This window comes from Sesamum indicum, linkage group LG10, assembly GCF_000512975.1.
Source record: "Sesamum indicum cultivar Zhongzhi No. 13 linkage group LG10, S_indicum_v1.0, whole genome shotgun sequence".
Lineage (NCBI taxonomy): Eukaryota > Viridiplantae > Streptophyta > Magnoliopsida > Lamiales > Pedaliaceae > Sesamum > Sesamum indicum.
The window spans coordinates 15,236,147-15,252,513 of NC_026154.1; the positions used below are offsets into that span (position 1 = coordinate 15,236,147).

The 16,367-nt window shown below is 33.7% G+C and overlaps 3 protein-coding genes and 2 non-coding genes across 5 annotated transcripts; 3 read left to right on the forward strand and 2 right to left on the reverse strand.

The window, feature by feature from the left end:
* Positions 3,570 to 5,192, forward strand: LOC105172660 (cysteine-rich and transmembrane domain-containing protein A). The gene is made up of 3 exons (XM_011094188.2): positions 3,570 to 3,773; positions 3,867 to 4,041; positions 4,835 to 5,192. The coding sequence occupies exons 1-3, from the start codon at positions 3,722 to 3,724 to the stop codon at positions 4,878 to 4,880; spliced, it is 273 nt and encodes a 90-aa protein (XP_011092490.1). The 5' UTR covers positions 3,570 to 3,721; the 3' UTR covers positions 4,881 to 5,192.
* Positions 9,824 to 10,903, reverse strand: LOC105172661 (LIM domain-containing protein WLIM1-like). The gene is made up of 3 exons (XM_011094189.2): positions 10,551 to 10,903; positions 10,411 to 10,454; positions 9,824 to 10,325 (listed from the first exon to the last, which is right to left on the reverse strand). The coding sequence occupies exons 1-3, from the start codon at positions 10,780 to 10,782 to the stop codon at positions 10,017 to 10,019; spliced, it is 585 nt and encodes a 194-aa protein (XP_011092491.1). The 5' UTR covers positions 10,783 to 10,903; the 3' UTR covers positions 9,824 to 10,016.
* On the forward strand, positions 11,276 to 11,347 carry TRNAP-CGG. The gene has a single exon. It is a non-coding gene; the product is annotated as a tRNA-Pro (tRNA).
* TRNAP-UGG lies at positions 12,298 to 12,369 on the forward strand. Its single transcript has one exon. It is a non-coding gene; the product is annotated as a tRNA-Pro (tRNA).
* LOC105172829 (anti-sigma-I factor RsgI6-like) lies at positions 13,821 to 16,333 on the reverse strand (the record flags this gene model as incomplete). Its single annotated transcript, XM_020697420.1, has 6 exons — positions 13,821 to 14,194; positions 14,583 to 15,162; positions 15,252 to 15,451; positions 15,557 to 15,655; positions 15,736 to 15,899; positions 16,111 to 16,333. Coding segments are annotated over 6 exons (1,623 nt in total), but the record flags the coding sequence as incomplete, so codon positions are not given.

A 16,367-nucleotide genomic window follows, 5' to 3' on the forward strand; every position in this document is an offset into this window, starting at 1 on the left:
GCAGATAACCTAACAATTTTTACATTTTCTGCTAGATTTAAAACTTATTGATGGAGCCGAAATCTTAAGATTTAAGAATTTTAATTTGAATGATTCGTTTTAAATCGTTAAAAAAACTCGAATTTATTACATTGTTCACTGTATATACATGTCATATCAAAGTGTTAATTTTCATACAATCAGGTAACATTAGAATTATTCTATCTAATTGATGCGAAGAATCTCTTCAAAATCAATTCTGATCGAATTGAACCAATCATATAATATGTATAATATATTTATTATATAATTAATTATTCTTCCTAAATTTGCATTAATAATTAATATATTACACTTAATTAATTAAAATCTGCCAAACCCGATTTTTGGCTATAATTTCCCCTAAATGATGTTGACAACCTAACGTAGCGTGCCCGAGATTTTATTCGGTGTAGATGCGTTTAAGTTGTCTAAACAGTTTTAATAGGATTGTTATCATAGAAAAGGTCAATTCAAGAGTCCGCACTTGACAGTTGACACACAAAATTCGGGCTGCTTATGTTCTGCCTCCAAAACAAGGCTTTGTTTACATATGTTTTCATTTTTTTATTTTTTTTTGTGATAATTACTCTCTATTTCTTTGAGACTTAATCAAATTACACGTAAATTTTATGTGGTTTGAAAAATTATATTTAATACATTTGAATGTTGCTTTCATCTAAAACAATGAGTCATCCTATTAGTTAAAATTCACTGAATTTGGTTATAGTAACAAAAAAAAAAAAAATACAAATTCATATTTACCTCAATTGACTTATTACTAATTTATTGCATGTCAGATGGAATTTTTTATGACCAAATTACCCTTATTCATCTTCCTATGTTAATACATGCACAGAGGTATATTTTCACTGTTATAAGGGTAATTTAGTTAGAAAAAAAATATTTGACTTTTAATAAGTCATTAGTAAGACAATTAAAGGTAAATAACAATCCCCATTTAGTTTTTTGTTAATATGAATAAATCAATTGAATTTCGAGTAACGGAGGGACATATTTATAAGACATAAGCAAATTCCAGAGGTACTAGATGCAATTTTAGACCACCAAAATTTACATGTAACTACATCAAACGTTAGGGGAGATGAGTGCAATTTTCTCTTTTTTTTTTTTTTTTTTTTTTTTTTTTTTATCCCTTCTTGACAAGGTTGTTCCTAAGCCCACTAGACTAAAGACTAATCCCCACTATAAGTTTGTAGTTGCTACTGGCTGAGAAAATTTACAAATTTAGTGATTAATATAGAAAAGGGACAATTCAACTGTCTTCCCATCAAATTTAGTATAATTACATATAAACTTTACGTGGTTTAAGAAATTACATGTTAATATGTTTAACGTCTGTTTCTATTTAATAATTAGATTATTCATTAATCAAAATTCATCAAATTTGCTAATATTAGAAAAAATTGAATGAAATTCTATATTTACCATCAGTTGACTTATTAGTGACTTCTTGCAAGTCAACTAATTTTTTTCTGACCAAATTATTCTTATAAATTTTCATACACTAATGCATATGAGGAGGTTGCGGGTTGATATGAATTTCTATTCTTTTTTTTTTTTCGGGCTAATATCAAAAAATTTAGTAAATTTTGACTGATGGATGCTTTTATTTGTATTAGTAACAACAAATGTCAGGAATACTAAATCTTATTGTACTTAATAATAATGTGAATCGCATAATTAAGGGAATATTTTAGAGGTGGCATTTGGTATTCTCATCTCAAGCATGTGTTAGTTGAATCCGCCAATTGGACCAATATTCAAATTTGATCCTTCCTTCCTTTCTTTCTTTCTTTTTTTTTTTTTTTAAGGCCAAGTTGGACCAAATTTGCATTATTACACTTGTTATATGATTAAGTCATTCTTTTTTTATTGTATATCAGTTGCGTAATATCATCAATTATTGTAGTCTAGTGGTTAAGGTAAAAAATTGTCATAGTCGCGATATGAGTTTGAATCCTTAGTAACTACACGCACGTCTTGACCTGTGTGTTTGTTGATTTCTCATATGATTAAACTTAGTTTTAGAGGATAATAGATCAACTGAAAGAATCCTAACCAGCACATATGACGCAGACACAATTCTCCCCAAACGAATTTGTTGAACGCCACCCTGTTTTCTCGTTTTATAATAAGTACATATATATATATATTAATCACATAATGAATCATAGTAAATGTATTACAATTCATTTATGATGAATTTCCCCTTGATTTGGAGAGTATTAAAAGAAATGAACAATTTGGTTGCTCTATAATTAAGAAAATTAAATGAGCAGATCATACTTAGGAAAATGCCCATCTACAATTACAAAAACAACACATGATATGTACATCTGTTCATGACTGTACCTATGTTCATACCTTTGTTGTCTTTAAAGTAATAATAATATATATTTATTTATTTATTTAAAAAAAAAGGTAGCATAATTGGTGTTAAATTCAAGGAGAAAATCAATGCACTATTTTGTTGGGTTGTACAACAAGCTTTCGCTGCCAAACTGGCCTTACCTTCTTCCTGTTTTTATATGAGAGATAGATACTTTGTTTTTTACTAAAATAAATTCATTTTATTTTTATAATTGATTTTTATTTATGATAATTAGCAATAGTTCATATACTAAATTTTATGAAATATTTAAGTAAAATGGTATTTATATATATATTAATTGGGCCTGTCGATTGCATAATTAATTATAAAAGATAATAAATTTTAGAAAAAAAAATGATTATATTGTTTGAATTCATAATTTCATAATTGATTATATAAATGCAGATTGTAATTAAATTTCAAAATTAATCTTACCGAAGGATTTGCGAAATTGTATAATGGGACATAATAGATAATTAATAAAAAATAACTGCAGTTGAATTAAAAGTTATAAATTCTAATTTTTATCAGAGTGTGGTTTTGATTTAATTTAACCCAAAAAATAATTATTAAAAGACGGGCCTTACGCCATCAAGAAATTACATTTACAGGTAATATATAAATTGAGTTTGCTCAAGTACAGGCTAAAACTGTCAATGAAGTATGGTTCAATTTATGAAGTTGAGGCCTAATATCTCTTAGGTTAAGATTTTGAAGCTCACTATCGCATGAGATATTATTCTATTTTAATAGTAATTTAAATATAATTATTTAATATTGATAATTATTATATAATTGTTATCATTCTCAATATATTTTAAATAAAAATACTTAATATTAATTAAAAAATAATAATTAATCACTTTTACTTAAAAAGAGTTACAGGCTAAAAGAAGAAATAATATAAAGGTGAGTTGGTTGTATTTGTTTAGGAGTAGAATAAGAAGAGGTTCACATGGAATGCAACACGCCAACATCCTTCCTTTTACTAGTTGATGATGATGATGATGAAGATGAGGAGATTTTACTTAGGCATGAAGTCATCTGTACGCGCATTCTACACGAATACTGTCTCCCGTAATTAAAATTTAATTAAATAATTAAATAAAATTTAGCTCTCTCTCTCTCTCTCTCACCCTTATAAACCCCCCGTCTCTCTCGCTCTCTCTCCCCACTATACATGCGTCTCGCTCCGCCCATTTTCTCTCTCTAGATAGGAAAATATCCTCTCTATTTTCCTACTTCAGAATCATTTACATTTCTCTCTCTTCCCATCCAAAGGAAGACAAAAGGTTCAAACATAAAATCATGAGTTATTACAATCAGAATCAACCCCCCGTCGGTGTTCCTCCCCCTCAAGGCAAGTCTTTCCGATGTAATTTTTTTTTAATTATTTTGACCTGATTAAGCATTTGGGTATATGATGGGTTGATCTGTTTTTATTGATGTACAGGATATCCGCCGGAGGGGTACCCGAAGGACGCCTATCCGCCGCCGGGTTACCCGCCTCAAGGGTACCCGCAGGGCTACCCTCCCCAGGGATACCCGCCGCAGTACGCGCCCCAGTACGCTCAGCAGCCGCCGCCTCAACAACACCAGTCCAGCAGCCCCGGGTTCATGGAGGGATGGTAGGCAAACTCTGCGGAATTTGTAATCATTATTTACTGCATGCGTGTGAATTTGTTGATTTGATTGGTGGAACTGTATGCGTTGGACTCAGATCTGGGGGATCTGGGGGGCTTGTCTGTGTTTATTGTTTGACGGCGGGTCAACGCGTTTGCCTGCTCACGTTTCTTAGCCTTCCCTCCCCCGTCGGTGGGTGGATCCGTAAGGGTTCTGGCTTCCCACCTTCTACGTGAAAAAGTCAATTCCCGAAGTTGCCCCTGATTCTTACCTTTCTAGTTTTCATGGACTTTTGTTTATTCACTAAACAATTCTTGATATTTATAAAAAAAATTGACGTATAATTTTCTAATAATTTAATGTAAATACAGGCGTCTGAGTATAAATAATTAATTAAATTTGGCTAAATTATATTGTTCCTTACTTAGTTTCATATAAATACACAAATACCTTCTGTCTTTTATAAAATTATAGCTACACCCCTAAAGGGTGTTAAGTGTAATATTTTTCAAGATATGGTTGGTTAAGTTTTGTCTATGAATATAGGGTGTCTTTTATAGAGTTATAGCTACATTTTTCAGAGTGTGATTGTGTAAATTTTATCTTTGAATATGGGGTGCAGCTGAAATTATAAATATAACAGCAAGGGGTGTATTTATAATTTTGAGAAAGACAAGGGATGTTTCTGTATTTTGTCCAATGACCCTTTAATTTTGATCAATATTAATTGCTTGTATTTCATGAAAAAAGAGAGAGCCAATGAAAATTGATTGATGTTGTTGTTTGTGAAATTGGCAGTTTGGCTGCTCTATGCTGCTGTTGCCTGCTGGATGCATGCTTCTGATGAAAGAGAAAGTGTAGAGAGGGATTCTTTTGATCAGAGCAGACAAGAAAAAGAAAACAAGTTGAAAGAATTATTGCTCTCTGATTTTGCTTCCATTGTAAAGGGTCTTCCTCAAATTATCACCTCTATCTATCTTCTGCCCTTTGAAAATAATGTGATGAACTTGATCTGGATTTCTTCCTTCCTTGCGACAGTAATGGATTTTTGCGCTTTCAACTTGGTTTACTAGAATCTGTCTGCTTTGCTTTCTATTGTTGTGTAAATTTCTCGGAGATTTCCCCTCCTCTTATTGAACATATTGCCTTGTTGTTATGGTTGTGAGTTGTCGTTAATTCATCAACGGTTGTTTGTCCTGTTGGTTCTGATCGTGTCCTGAATGTCGATATGATTTGGTCTTTTGATTGAATATGATTGGGAATTGGGTATTAGGGGGTGGAATTATCCATGGTTTTAGCAAAGATTAAATTGTTAAAATGTTGGTCTAAGCTATTTTTTTTTTCAGTGGTTGGGTTAGAACATTTTAGAGGTTTGGTAATAGTGAGTGTCAGGTGTTCTGTTTCAGATTCGTGACAGTCCCAAGTCAACCCAGACATTATTATCCAATTAAAATCCCAGTTTCCTCGAAGGTTGCGCCTACCTTCTCGTTATCCACTAATATTTTTCCTATTACTTTTTTTAATGTCTTTAACGACACCGCGTGATTATTTTTTATTGCATAAACTCTTTCTATTATTAAATAAATTAATTATTACGGCAAGTTGTTCAATACAACAATGTCATTATCCATCGTTTGTATTATGGATTATATTTTTTTTAAAATTAGTATAAAAATAATAAATATACCGTTAAGATTGTAGTTATAATTCAAATACACTTTTATTTTATGGTAAATTTTGCACAATTACTCTTTTAAAAACATTACACCACTATTTGATTTAGAGGATATACGGTAATTTGTCAAAGTACATGAGATATGAGGGTAATAAATTTAATTTTAGGAGAATTGATTTAATTTATGTTTTCTTCATATATATATATATATTTTTAAATTTTATGACTATGCAAACGGTGCATGGTTCTTGATAATTCCGACAAGCAGTGTTGTCGGAACTCCAATAAGAGATTCACAATGTGCCATTATAAGTACACTATCTAAGTTCTTTTTTAATTTAAATGCGTGTATTGATTATTGACAAGCTATGATAATATCAGTAATGAAAATATTAAAATTGGTTGGTGGAAATTATTTTTGTATTACGAAAATATGTATTTGAAGGTGAGATAAAAATATAATTTTAATAATTAATAAAAGGGGGTGTGAAAAATTATTGACTGAGTAATTATATTCGTAGTATTGCGTTGTAAACAAGCACTAGCAGCAAAGATGCAATTAAATTGTGAGTTTGAGTTTCACTAGATGTGTGAGAATTTGTTTTTTTTTTTTATTTTTTTTGTGAGTTTAAAATTTAAAAACTAAAAAGACTTAAATTATTACCAAAAAAATATTAAACTTATTTAGAATTTTTTTTATTACAATGAATTTTATTGTATTCCTGAACCCTCAGTTTAAGTTATTTTTTGAATAATTTGATTTTTTTGTTAAATCTTATTATTAAATTTAAATATCTTTTATTAAATATAAATTTAATAAATCTATTTCACATTACTTTATTGTACTAATTATTTCAGGTGCAGTTATTATTGGTTAAATGAACCATTTATTATTTTATTCAAAATAAGTAAATAGCCCAAAAAAACAAAAAAAAAAAAGCTTAGAAAGAGAAACTCACCATTCTTTTCACTAAAGAGGAGTGAAGAACTGAAGCTACAAGTCTACAACTACTAGTCCACCATAACCAACCAAGAATTTTAGGAGTTTTTTTAAGTTTGCATGCTCATAGTTTTACATAGCCATTCATTCCATATTCATCGAAAATAAGAAGTTTGAATGATTTATAAGTCCTAAAATTTTATTTTCTTAGCGAGATGTATTTACATGACAAAATTATGAGGTTCATACGATACCAGACTAGATAATATCTCGCGCAACGAGGCACAGATCGAGCAACAAGTACCATCAATATTGAAACAACCAGATTGAGAATTAAAAATTGAATTTAAGTACGTAAGGTACCAAAGTTTCAGAGTTGTTAATATCTTACCTTAATAAAATACCGATCGAATTGCAAACAACACCAATATTAAGACGACTAGAATGAAAATTGAAAAATGAAAATTAATTAAGTGTCTGTTACCAAAGTTGATCAACCTGCACCAAAATATCTTGATTTAGAATTTATTTTTTTTTTTTTTTTTTTGTGCTACATTAATTCAAGTTGTTGGGGGTAAAAACCCAAAAGTCAATACTCAAGTTTGTAGAAAGAGTTGTCAACTTATTTTAAGATTCTGGAAGCCCATCAAACATTGAATTATGTTAGGTGTGAACATGTAAATACGACATATATCTTACTATATTAAATCGTAAAATTTATATTATACTGATGTGGTATGATTTTTTTCAATATAAAGCGTTGAAATTCAAAATCGGAGCATCTGAACTTGATTTTACTAGTATAGAAAGGAATATGACAATTGTTATTTTGATTTTGTGTACAGATAATAGTCCCGTAAGTTATGTTTCGAGTTATTTTTTTAAATTTTTTTTCAGAATGTGTATAAAAAACAGAAAGGCCTATACAGTACTAATATAAAGGCCTTTTCAAGACGAGCAAATATATGTATTAATATAAAAAATAAAGAATAAAAATGATGGTTTGTGATACCGCGACATTTTATTGTATTAATAATATTCCCATTATTTTATTCTTTATTTTTTTTTAATTTTTTAAATAAAATATGATGTATTAATTTATATTTATCATGTATTTTAAAATATAAAATAATATTTATTATATCTTTCTACAAGGGCTAGTAAAAAAATAAGAAGAATGGGGTGCATTGGAGACACCGAGAAGCGGAGTATTTGAGCAAGTGAAGCTGTTTGTCGCATTGAACGGCACATTGGGGTGGAAGTGGAACGAATATTCTCAACAATTTGGGAGTTTTATATAAATAATATAAATGGAGCAAAGTTCCAAGCAATTTCACATGCCTGCAGCTTCTGCTGTTTAACTTATAATCACTGATTCTCGTTGCATGTGATTTTTACGAGCATATAAAAAAACATGCAGCATAAAATAATAAGAACAAACAAACTTATAATAGTGAATTGTAATAAATATGGTCAATGAGGTGTATATTTGGCGAAATTGAGGCACCATAGTCTTAGAGATCATAGGTTCCAACCCCACTTTATGCGTAGAATGTTGTGTCCACTGAATAGTAGGTGTTGTTTCTATTGTAATAGTAGTGATTTTTTAAATAGCGTCATGCTTCTTTAGTGTACGTGGCAACTCTAAGATAAAATCCATAGTAATCGTTTTCCACTTCCATTCTAATATTGATAAAGGTCAAAGTTTACCTATCGACGCCTGATGTTCTGCTTTTATCTGCTGGCATGTCATACATTTAGTTACAAATTCAGCCATATCCTTCTTCATTATCTGCCACCAGTAGTAAGGTCTTAAATTCCGATACATTTTTACAGTACCAGGATGCATAGCATATGGTGCATCGTGAGCTTCTCGCAAAATCTCTTCTCGTAACCCATTTACGTCCGGCACACAAACTCATATCCCATTTGCCATCATTCCATCACCTCTTTCGAAAAATTTGATTTCTTACCTTATTCCATCCTTTCCATCATCCGTAACAAGGATCTCAAATCTGTGCTTATCTGATCTGATTTACAAACTCTGGCTTGAGTTGCAAAGCTGCCAACACACTTGCTATCTGATCAATCTCCAATTTTGTATTCATAGATATCATCTCCAGTAGCAATGTCTGATTGCGACTCCCCAAAAATTGACTAATGTACTTAAACTCTTTCTACTCAACGCATCTGCTGCCACGTTCGCCTTCCTTAAATGGAAATCAATAGTGCAATCATAATTCTTTAAAATAGTTCTATCTTAATTAATAATTTCATATAAATAAGAATTTAAAATTTAAATTATTTTGTAAAACATAGTATAAAATAAGAATAAAGGTTTAATTTTTTTTGAATAAATCATTCAAACAGATCCCAAAAATTTGTTATTAGGGATTTAAGATCTCGGACTTCAATTCCATTCATTCGAACATAACATTAGAAAATTCCAGTGGTTTCATTTTTAAGTTTATTTTTGGTAGAACAATGTTTATTCCACAAATTCCACCAAAATTTTGATTTGACAAAACACTAAATCGAATTTCTTGTTAAAATTATTATATATATATATATATAGTTAAAAATTTTAATAAGTAAAATGACAAAAATAGTATACAAGATAACCAAATTGGTTGACAAGACGTGTATGGACCAAAATATCCTCAAATATATTTATTTTCAAACAAATGAACGTCTCTTTAAGTTTTTCTAGCAATAATGTTATATTCATGCACATTTAACATTAATAAAAACTGCTTAAGAAAATCTTAGTTATGATTAATTATTTATTTTATTTCATATAATTAAATAAAAACAATAAAATATAAATTATACATACACATTGAGTGTGCTCCGATAACCGGTATATATAAATTACAATACACGATATCAATTTACAACCAATACAAATAATTACCAGAAAAACTCTAAAAAAGAAAAAGGCAAATTATAACAAGAAAACGATCAATACACCAGATTAAATCCGATTTTCTATTTCAACGTCTATTACTTATTTGACTCTATTTAATATATATACGTTACGTGTATAAATTTTTTTTCCATATAAAATATATGATGTTATTTTTATAAGCTTGCCTATATATGTTGAATGAAATAGAAAATAAAATAAGATTTGCAAGAGAATATCTGATGAGTCTACCGTACCCCAGAAACATGCATGAAAAACCGTGCTTACGGCTTATATTATCATCTCAAAAATTCGTCATATCCAAACTAAACAAAAAAGAAAAAAAAATAAATACAGAAATTGTCCCTGCTTAATTATACCATGTACGACGTAGAAAAACAAACGAGACAATGAACAACTTATTACAGAGAGAGAGAGAGATCTAGAGAGATGTGGATGTTCATGATTCGGCAGCTATTTGAACAGAAGTGGAGATGGCGGCGGGGTCTTTCTCGGAGTCGGATTCCAGCTGGCTGTAGTTTCCCTTGGCCTTGACGAGCTGGATGTGGTGGTGCTTGCAGTAGAGCACCCCCTCGTGTGCGATGTAGTTCGACGGAGATATGGTGCACCCGCCGTGGCTGCACTTGAAGCACGCCTTGTGGTACGCCGTCCCGTTCACCGACACCTTCTCGATGGGATACACTGTCTTGTTGCACCCCACGCACTTGTCCTTCGTCCCTCCGAACATGCTCGAAACCTTGCTTGCATTCTGTTTGGTTTTATGTCAATCAAAACAGTTCAAGTATATATAGCTATAATTAATTCACATACTGTAATCATGTTAAGACAATCACCTCATTTTCCAGGGGTTTTTCTGGCTTTACCACTTTCGGTGTCCCTGAAAGAATCGATACGGCCGTAATTAGGCATGCATGCACGAATGGGGATCGAGAAAGAATAGGAAGGATGATGAAAGGGTTAGGTGTATATGTACCTTCGAAACTTTTGTCGAGGCTGCCGGTTCTCTTGAAGAGCTGATCAAAGTGGGGGCGGCAGTAGAGAACGCCCTCGAAAGAGTTGTAGTTGCTGAGCTTAAGGGTGCCGTTGCAGTGATGACAGCGAAAACATGCCTTGTGATAGATGCGGTTGTCGGCGGCCAATTTATCGACCAGATAGACAGTGCCATTGCAAGCTGTGCATTTCTGGTTTGTACCTGCGAATGCCATTCTTGTTTTATTTGATTATAGGGAAGGGAGAGAAAAAGAGAACAATATGTAGAATTTCAATACAGATTAATTCTCAATTGTTCTCTTTTCCTCCTCTTTTCTACGGGACTCTCTCTGCTTTTCGAATGTGTTGTTTATGTGTTTAGTAATTGGGTGTTTTTATAAGTGGAGGGGGCAGTGAAATGCGGGGGATGGAGAGTGTGACACCATTATTTCACCGAACTCCAAGTACGTAATTCTGTTGCGGATGATTGGAGGTGGGGTTGAAATGTTGTCATTATTTATGCGGAAGCAAACTTTTTCAAAAGAAGTTGCAATTAATGGATTTATTGTGAAAAAAAATTTATAATTCAAATTGAATTTGAACTAATTATACAACAGACGTAATATATTTAAGGTGGGATTAGTGTTTAGTTTAGAGAAAATCGATTAGAAAATGGTATGTTCTAAGAAATAGGAAATATAATATGCGGTCAATAATTGGACATCAAGAGGGCATTTGGTCTAGTGGTATGATTCTCGCTTCGGGTGCGAGAGGTCCCGAGTTCGATTCTCGGAATGCCCCAATCTTCATTTTTATAATATTTTCCCACACTGATTTTCTTTCTTTCTTTTTTTTTTTTATAACACCGCAGCTGCTGTCTGAATTTTTCTGCGTCTCCAAGTAACAAATGTACACAATAAGTAGCTTAAAGTACAAGCCCTGGAAGCCCCCTTATGCTTGACTCAAATTCATATATACTTCAATCTCAGATAGAAAGTAGTTCAAATCAAACTCAAAGAGAAGTAGCATCCATCCATCAAGTATGAACCATTCTTGCAGGCCCCTTCAACAAAAAACCATGTAAATTAAACACGACGTAAGCCAAATTTGTGTATCTTGTCTCATTTCAGACAAATAAATGGTACATGCCGCATGCACGCTGATTCACCAATTTCCCAAATCAACAAAAAGAGCATAGAAGTGAGAAAGTGCTCCAAATATATTACTCAATCATCTTCAGATGGGATCAAACTAGTTGTGATTGAGCAATAGGTTTCCACAGTACTACTACTTGATGAAAATGTTATGAGAGTGATGTACGTAGCAGCAGCTGAACACAAACACTTGTTGCCTAGCGAAGGAACAAGGGACCTCAATCTTCTTTACATCATCATCATTCTACTCACACAAGCCAAGATAACAAGAGTTGTATTAGAATAAGGAAAAATGCAATTTCCTCCCATATAATATGAAAAATGAGTAAGAAAACTCTCTGTAAAATATAAAATAGCAAATCATCCTCTGTGTTTTGAAAAAGGAAGTAAATTATCCACTCTATCAATTCCATTGATAGAAAAATTTGTTTCATTTTTTGAAATATAGTAGAATAATTTGCTAAGAAAAATTTTCACATGTAGATATTTGCTCATTTCACATATTACAAGGGTAAATTGCATTAAACACTATAGAAATATCACTAAGTTTCATATTTCATCGATAATATAATTTAAACAAAAACTTGGATATCCGCAGGGCATTTGGTCTAGTGGTATGATTCTCGCTTTGGGTGCGAGAGGTCCCGAGTTCGATTCTCGGAATGCCCCTTTTCCTCCCCAATATCCTACAGATAATAATTTTAAAGAAAATACGCATTTTACATGGTGCTGAAAATCTATCATATTCGACATAATGTTCAAAGGAGTTTGCACTAATTACCTGCCCTACCCCTTCTTGCTCACATATTGCATTATGTTCTTAATTTTTTTTAAAAAGATTGCTTCTACTTTTACTTAAATACATACTTTAAAAATTAAACAATCATCCTAATTTCACCTCAAATCTTATTTTCCATACAATTTCTATTCATCCTACCTTCCCACTTAAGTTTTATTTTTGATTTATTACCTAATGCTTCTAAACAACAATGCATCATGTCCACAAAATTTTATATACAAACCTAATTTCAAGAAGCTAAAAATGTTGTTGAATTGATCAAAACCTAACTCAATTAGTAAAGTTTAAATCCCACGAAGATTATGGACCCAAATATTGTAGTTGTTTTTATTTATGTATAGTTAATTAATTATAAATAGTTAATGCTGATAATTGATATATTAATTATTATTTACTCAAATTCATAAGATAATTATAATTGATTCAATGTCTTATGCCCCAAAATATACATGGTCCAATAAGGAACCTAACATGAAAAAGTCCTAGGAGAATCCAAGATTACATGCGGACTAGGGAGGAAAAGACCTCAAGCCCAAATCTCCAAAAAGGGTTTATTCAATGAAGAAGGCTGAGGAGGCGTAAGAAAGCCCATGGAAAGCTCAGGGAGGATACTGATGTGCCGGAGAAATACCTAGCTACTCACATATGTTTGGACTCCAAGTAGACAACATGAATGACAACCACTTTGCCATTTAGGATGCCCAAGAATATAGGAGGATCTTGGACTTGTTTCAACAGCCACCTAAGAATCGGAGAAGCTTATCCCGTGAGGAGTCTTATTGTCTTGATGAAAGAGCTTCCAATAATCAATAATTCAAACGGAGAGATTACCATAATCATTGAAGTCTATCTCTTAGCAATTGCTTTCTCAAGTCCCTAGGAGGATGGACTCCCATAGCCGAAAGGAGGCGAGGACTATAAAAGAGGGTCTTCCTCTATAGTAAAGGGTAACTTGTTCTAAATCATTCACAATCATAAAACAATATGGCACAAAGCACTTCAATATTCTATACAACATTATTTGCAACTTAATTATTATTTTCATCACTGTTTACCGATTTGAGTACCAATAAAATAGTAACGTATTTTTTGCAAGTCTCTTTTCCAAAACTGGTGAAAACCCTAAAAACCTCAAATTAGACATGCCCAAATGAGTAATTTTATGGTTGAACAACATGCAAACAAAAATATTAAAAAAATAAAAACGACCAAGTTGGAAAATTATAACCTTTTCAATTAAATGTGTCAAAGTATATGTGGGCATATCCCGGACACTATCAAGGGGAAACATTTTTCTTCTCCCCACACATTATTAGTCTCTATATCTCATTCTCCAACCTATACACTAAACTTCAAATGGAACAAGTCTTTTGCATTCTTGTTTGGCAGAACACTAAATTTCTTCAAATTAGAAAATTTGTTAGTCTTAGGGTGACTGATTTTGGCTTCGTATTCGCCATGGTAAAGTGAAGCTTCAAACAGGCCCTTGGAATTTGTGGTTCCCTGCACACCATCTGCCTGAGCCCATTGCCCTCTGACCTTGTCCACAACGTTGCCGGTTGCCAAGTTTCTGAAATTGTTGTCCGTCAAACACATCCTGTAGCACCCCCGCGGACTCCATGCTGCCCAAATTATTATTCCTTGCACCGCGTAGTGCGAGTGAAGCTCCCATAGGATTTGTTCCAAGTAATTTGCCTGCACAAGTTACAAATTACACATTACCTTGTGTTAGAAACTTTGGTTCAATGTCTTCAGCAAGAGAAATTGTCCGTTTTAACTTTTAGGAGAATAATCAGACGATTAACCCATAAACACCTGTGATAAGTTGTTTGCAGATGATTTTGACCACAATGTGGAAGGACAATGAACATCATCCCTCAAACTAGGAGCTTGAGATAGCAACTAAATGTCTCAACATGCCACAAGATTATGGTACATTGTAATAAAAATAAAAATGACAAATTACATTTTTGCCCTTAAAGTTGAGTTACAATACACGAATATCTCCTATATTTTGCAAAATTGTAAATGTATATTTTGGCCTGATGTATAAGTTGAGTTACAACCAAAAATTAACATTTACCTGATTGGGGCCGGCGGAGACATCCAGTTCAGTGACCCAAATGGGCAATTTGGCAGATGCAAGGGTATCAATAGCAGACCTTATATAGGGCAGATTGGCATAAGAGAAATGGCCCTCCAGACCAATCCCCAATGGACCATTATACCCCTGGTTCCTTAGCTGATTTATCTTCTGCAAATATTTGGAGGGCGATGAAGCTCCATCCTTGCTCTCTTCAATGGTGTTGTACTCGTTCAGGAACGGCGTCGTTCTGGAGTCAATCTCGTTCGCCTTCTGGTAGAAAACGTTGGATGCGTTGTAGCCCAGCCTGCTCTCGAAGAAGTTGTAGTGCAGGTTCTCGTTCACGACATCCCAGTGAAAGAGCTGCCCTTTGTATCTGCCCACCACCGAGTATATTCTCCTATTCGCAGCTGCCCACAAGTCGTTCGTCGAAAGTCCACCGACCCACGAAGGCTGGTATCGTGGGTCGTTCCAGAAAACGTTGTGCCCACGAACAGCGGCGCCGTGGGACCTGGCGAACTGCACCAGGGCGTCGGAGACGGAGTAGTCTTCGGAGCCGCGGGATCTTTCGTTGGAGTACCTGTTTGATGTAATTCAAATTATTGGAGTTGTGTTGTTTGGTTGAATGGAGTGGTGGGGCGGGTTCGGACTATTAAATTATTGAATTACCATTTGAGTTCGTTCTCGAAGACGGTGTGTTTGAATCTTGATGACCACCAGCTCTGGTACGCGGAGTTTCGGAGGATGTTTTGGTTGATCGCGCAGCCCAATGGGAAGTTCGGCCGCCGTTGTTTGATGGAAACCGTCGCGTTTGCAATGGGCCGGCCATACTGATCCACCGCCTGGAATTTCACCCTACTCTTGCGTACCTGCATCGCGAAATATACATATTGTTTTAGGAATTTCTTCATTTGCAGAACAATCTGGAAGAAAATTAAGGTTCTTGGACTAGTCATGAATTACAAAGATTGTACCTTCTCAATGCTCTGTTGTTGGTGGGATTTCCACTCTTCGTGTGTAAATGGTTGCAAGGAGATGCTGTCTGCCCAAATATCAACTTCTGTATTGTTGCTCTGGGAAAAGAAAGGGTGTCAAAAAAATTGCGGAATTCAGACAGTCGTAATTGAGAATGATGGAAGAAGAGGCGACAAACCTGAAAGAACAAGTCTGCCGGGCCAGATGCATTGACTACAACACCACCCTTAAGCATCGACCAGCAGCCCTTTTGCGCCGTCACCCATCCGGCAGTTTCATAGCTGTGTTGTGTCTTGAAAACAGCTGCTATGTCAGCATTCCCGTCGCTTACTTGTAACCAGGCTGCAATAATTCAAACCATTTTAGCATGTACGTCATAAACGGAGGAGGTTTTATGGTTAGAAGTATCAAGTAATAATCTCCTCTCTAGCATTTTTAAGCAAGAATCTAAAGACTTCCTCTGATCCCAAATGTGACTGCTTCGTGAAATCTGAGGTTTTCTTGGATAATGTTGACAAGAAAATGTATGCATGAAACTAACACAATTAAGTACCCGAGAAGGTGTAAAGTTTATCCTTGTCTAAATCGAACTTCTGCGTGAAACTATGAAAGGGTTGGTGTCTCTTAGAAGCAACAATGTAGTTGTTGCCGTCATGGGACGACTGTCCATGCTCAACTTTCGCGTCTCCAAAAGTTGTCCAGCCCTTCAATCCATCCTTCAGTTCCGGGTTCAAAACTATCCCTCCATCATACTGAGGCCTTAGAGGCTTCGCCAAACACTGAATTCAAACACATTTCCAGGACAAAAAT